At 36.7% G+C, this 5,620-nt stretch overlaps 1 protein-coding gene across 1 annotated transcript in view; it reads right to left on the bottom strand.

Annotated features, from left to right (window-relative positions):
• LOC106146298 (pyrin and HIN domain-containing protein 1-like) overlaps positions 1-5,620 on the bottom strand; it is a 23,368-nt gene that overhangs the window by 9,505 nt on the left and 8,243 nt on the right. The window contains 3 exon segments of the mRNA XM_013522463.1: positions 4,080-4,262; positions 4,264-4,500; positions 4,596-4,738. Of these exon segments, the coding sequence (XP_013377917.1) occupies positions 4,080-4,262; positions 4,264-4,500; positions 4,596-4,727 (552 nt within the window). The 5' untranslated portion in view covers positions 4,728-4,738.

Below are 5,620 nucleotides of genomic sequence, written 5' to 3'. Positions count from 1 at the left end.
AAAAAAAAAAACTTCTAGAACTAATGTGAAGACTGAGTGACATAAATAATTGCAAAATACCAGGTAACAAATGTGTTTACAGGAAATATAATGTCAATTTTAATTCTACATATCTGCTTCTGTTATTGAAAATGAACTTCACTCTTGGCCTAAAGTGGATGTGCCTGGGTCAGATTGCTGATGGATCCGAACATGTGGGATGCTCAAACCAGTAATAGAAGAGGAGTGCTACTGAGCAGCCACTAGTGTTTGAGTAAATGAGTGGAATCAGATATTTGACAACAGACAGGGCCAGAATTTCTCCTGACACACTAGTGCATCCACATAAATAATCCGAAGGTATTCATTTGGTTGATAAAGTACCTATAATGTCCCCTTCAGAAGAAAAATTTTGAAAAGATACATGTATCCTGACCTAACTAACCAACCCAGGACACAGGTCTTGACAATTTGAAGCTCAGACTGGATTTCAGGCCCCACCTGCCCCTTAGCCTGGTTTCTTTAAACAACACACAGCTTGTTCATGTGTCAGCAGGCCTGGTCCTTAGAGATCACATCCAAAGTATAAATTGTAGTGTTGCTTTTAGTCTGGGTGCCCCATCCTGATTTATGGGCTGTAAACTATTTGCTTAAAAGCCAATGAAATATGGCAAAAACAAACACCTTGAGAAGCACTGCTTTAGAAATAAATGTTTATTTTTATCAGATTATAAAAACTATAGATTCAAAATATGGGTTTAGAAAAAACAACACACTGCATAAGGAATAAGGTAAAAAGCATTTCTAAAAATCTATGTCTTATAGCTATTTTTTACTTGTTTTTCTGCTTTTGTTTTCTTCTTTTGTTTCTGACCATATATTTTGTTGTATGCTTTTTGTTTATCTGTTTTTTGTGGAGTTAGTAGTGATTGAATCTAGGATCTTAGTCCTAACACTCAAAAATGTTTTTTTTGAGACAGAATCTTGCTAAGTCTCTAAATTAGCAAGAGACCTGGCTGGGCTTGAAATTTCAGTCCTTGTGTTTCAGCTTCCCAACATGTTGGGATTTTAGGCATGCACCACCATGACCAGCTCAGAGCTGGTGTATATGTCATTTCTTCCTAAACTTGTCTCTTATATTTTTTCTTCCTCAACTTTTCTCATATATTTTCATTTTGAACTTGGATCTTATCTACATCAACATCATTATCAGTGGCATCTAGATTTTTAGGACTCCAATAAAGTTTCCACATTTGAATCAGAATTGCATGGCTATATCTTCTTTTTCTGGGTTTTGAGGACCTTAAGCAGAGAGTGATAAAGATAGATCAGTTGGGGTATAGCTGCTCACACATTTTTCCATTCTTTCAAATCCTGGAGTTGTGAATAAATTTTAGAAAATAATGCTGAGACTTACTTACACAACCCTGGGTCACATCTCCTTTCTTGCCTTTCTCCCTGTATATTCTTTCATAAATACCCCTCCTTGGAGTCACACCCTGCCCCGTGATTGGAACTGGGAAATGTGATGATTATTCCAATCAAGTAGGAGCACAGGGGGAAAAAAAGGATGGAGGAGAGGAGGAGAGGGGCTAGTGCAGCCAAAATGGTTAGAGCTGGGTAGAGGAAACTTATTGGGCAGGAGATGGGCAGGAGGATACAAAATTACTTCCTGCTATATCTGCTGTGAGGGAAAGTTTGGAGGATGGTACTGGACGTAAAACTAGAACTGGGGAAATGTAGAAGGTGCATTTGTACATGCTTGTGTAAGTAAGCAGTTACATTTCATCTGTGTTTGATTTACATTCAAATTTTAGCAGCTTTTAGTGTTCTATAAATCCACATGAATGTATATATTAGTATTGCATAGTGGCTTTGTCATGCACTATTTCTGTAAAGGCAGGAGCCCTTGGGTTCTGAGCATCTTAGAACATCATTGCTAATTTAGGTTTGCTATGAGCTACACTGATGAACGTTTTTGGCATCAAATAAGTTCTCTGTTGTATAGATGATGACTCTGAGATTCCTGGTGTTTAAATCTTTAAACCAATTAGGTAAAAATACACTCAGAATATAAACAGGTCCTCATGAATTAAACCCAAATTCTTATTAAATTATCTTTTTTTAATAACTAATAATTATTTAGCTTATGGTAAAGAGCTTGAATGTCTCTGAATTTTACTTCACTGTGCTTTAAATACCCTTATTAAGAAGAAGATGGAAGGAAAGTTAGTTTACTTACAAGAATAAGTAAAGGCAATTTTGTGCACCAGGTGTGTAATGGCAGAAGTCTAGTATTCTAAAGCACAGTATAAAATATGTCAGTTTCCCCTTGGAGGAATGATGGTGCCATAAAATGCTTACCTGGAGGTGACTGTGAAGTACAGATCTAAGCTGCCAGCTATTTCTACCTGGGGCCACTTCAAAGCAAGTAAGTTTAAATTTATCACCTTCTTCACAGTAGATATTGGCCAGTCGTCCAAGTACCACTACTTCCATCTTTCCTGTATTATCTTGTATTTCATAAAAATGCATTTACCTTATATATATATATATATAGATAGATAGATAGATAGATATAGATAGATAGATACTGAGAAAGGTATCAGATATTTTAACTGTGGTGAGAAATGTTGATTTCTAACAAGGTGTTAGTGGAAATGCTGATTTTCAACAAGGCAAACAGAACTGTAAGTTGCAGATTAGAGATACCAAACTGGCTAACATATTTTGGTGGGGAAATCCTGTCTTTTGAAATCTTTCTGAGACTCTCCTTACTTAAAGTCTTTATCTGTACAACTTTTCTAGAAAACTATCTTTCTAACTTGTGCTGCTTCCACATCAGCATACCTGAGATTTCTTGTGGACTCTAGAGAGAAATCTGATTATTTTGATGGGATTATTGATTGATATCTCCAAGAGAACAAAAAGGAAGACCATTTAGGGCTCACTGGGACTGAGAATGACATTGAGTTTTCATGAAGTGTGTTATGCTATTTCAATTATACTTTCTTGTATTTCTTCATTTCTTCACTTCTTGTGAATCAGTTCAAATATTAAATGTATATCATCTGACCTATTCTTATTGCTTGTATCTCAAATATTGTCTAATTTATTATGTACATACATTTAAGTAGATTATGTAGTAAATAATATGGGTGAAAGTAAAAAAAAACACTCTCAAAGACAATATAATGGCATGTGAAATAATGCTTTGAGGAAATCGTTAAGCATACCACTTACAGGAAGTACAGGGACAGAGAGATACTTCCTAAGTCTATGAATTCTCCAACCTTATTTGCATTTTATGATCCCTATTTATAAAGTGAGAGATGTAGTACATTTCTCTTGGGCACTGGTGGCAAATCTTTTATTGACTGCCAAAACTGCAACCCCAAACCCACTCATTTATCACCAGTTGCCAACACTGGAATTAATAAAGCATGCTCAGCTGTTGGGGTGATTTTGAGGCAACTTGGCTCAGGTGCTGAGAGTGAGGGCCCTGAGTGCCCAGTGTGGAATATCTGCCATGGGTTTGCTACCACTGTGCTAGTCTCTTCCACTTCTATGCTTCTCTTCTTATTTAGTGCAGAAACCAGTTGTTCAATAATTTCTTGTTAAAGAGTCATGAAGGAGAAGAAATGAGAGCACCTTAGAGTACAAATGATCAGAGTCTGGGCTTCCTGTTGGACACAGTTGTTTGCTAGCCCAGAGTAATAGTTTGATTTCTTATTGTGGCAATTACAAGGAGAGCCTAGTTTTGGGAAGCAGCTGCTTACTCACAATTTAGTTGTCACAGATACAGTTTGGGTTACTCACCATCCTCTAACAGAGTGATTGTGAAGTGAATAACATAGTTGATAACATACTAAGGTCTCTTTGTGAATTTCATTCTTACAACTGAGTGGTGATATCTAGAGATGAGGAATGCTAAAAGCCCCACTAACCCACTGTCTGAAGTGAGAAGAGTCCATTCACATGTGCCTGCTAAGGGACCTTGTTTCCTCTGCTCAGTAAATTAACCAAAGTGCAGTTGGCAAATTACAACTTTAAAATCTGGGGTTGCCAAAGAAATTTCACAAATTAATGCTTTGACTTACCTTATACACTCTAAATATCCTATTCACATATTTTCCTTCAATTTGTGAGCAAATCTGGCTGATTTCAGGTGTTGCGTTGGCATTCTTAATCAGAGCAGGTGGAATGTTCATCCTTTGGTCAGCACTCAGAGTAGTCACAGTTGAGGATTTGTATATCTCCAGGAACCCATCTCGATCAACATAAATTTGATATGGCAATGACATTTTTGGGGGTGAACTTGTTCTTATGTTTGATGTCAAAAACTTTCACTTGGAAGAATGCTTTCACAGTAGCCACTGTTGCATGAATCATCCTGTGCTCCTGTTCTGCAACATTGTATGTAAATGGTTCTGTCACTTTCAGCACCACCACTTCTTTGGGGCCTGGCTGGAAACCACTTTCTTCAGAAGATTCATTGGGTACACTCTGCAGTCTTGGCTTCTAATTGGACAGTACACAATAAAGCACAAGCACAGTTAAGGCAATGTGAGAGAGCCACGGAAGCACCTTTGACCATGGGAGCTTAGCCAGTCTACCTTTGAGGGAGACACATCCATAATCGATTGTGGATTAAAAGCTTCATCTGTAGTGAGTGTATTTTGTCCAGTAGTGGATTTATCCTGCTTGCTTCTTTTCCCCATATTCTTGACATTTCCTTTGTACTTCATTTTATCTAATACTATAAAAGAAAATATAATAAAGTGAACGGAAGGCCATAGCAGTGTCAATACAATTTCCTCTCAGCTTCTCTTTGTGTATCTATGTCAGCTCCTCTACTTCTATTTCATTGTCTGGTCATGAGGCAGCCAATGGTACCAACCTAGGCACAAGCACAGCCTCAGTGGTTTCTTTCTTTCCTCAGATGCAATTAAAAAGGCCTTCTTGCCCTGTGGATTTCATGTAGCTCAGTACCTTACCCTCTATTCTCCTTTGAAGAAACAAGTTATCATGATGCTAAGAATAGGGCATCTTCCATAGAATGCTTTACCAAATTTGGGAAACCAAAGCAGCAATTTTGTTTTCATTTGTGCTGTGAAAAAGTGAGATACTGGACTTAGACATCTTACATAATTTTTTAAAACATGCAGTTTTTTTTTTTAATTTTAAAGATATTAGTAAATGAGAAACAAACAAAAAAATAGAACAGTAGCAGCATACCAGTATCATGAACATAAACAAATCAAAGCAAGAACATTCAAAGTGATACAGGATCTCAAGACAAGATAATATGAATCAACAGTGGTAGTTACATTATATATCGCTATCCTGAACTACATTGCTCAGATTACTAGATTTAAGAATGAAGGATTGCACAAACCTTTAAGGAGAATAAGAAAATAATTCTTCGATAAAACATTAGAGATAATACAAGATGGTAGGAGTTCACCATTGTAATTCCATTGCATATTGTTACCTTCAAATCAGTTGCTCAGACCACCAGAAACAAGCATGCAAAGTTGATCAGAACACAAAAAATTGTAAGCACTAACTGTTCATTTCAATACACCATCAGACATCAGCAATACAGTCATTGCTGCTATTCATATATATATATATATAT

The sequence above is a fragment of the Chinchilla lanigera genome, unplaced genomic scaffold, assembly GCF_000276665.1.
Source record: "Chinchilla lanigera isolate Chin_1 unplaced genomic scaffold, ChiLan1.0 scaffold00067, whole genome shotgun sequence".
Taxonomy (NCBI): Eukaryota; Metazoa; Chordata; class Mammalia; order Rodentia; family Chinchillidae; genus Chinchilla; species Chinchilla lanigera.
The sequence above is the reverse complement of the archived record's forward strand: the minus strand, read 5'-3'. Positions and strand labels throughout refer to the sequence as shown.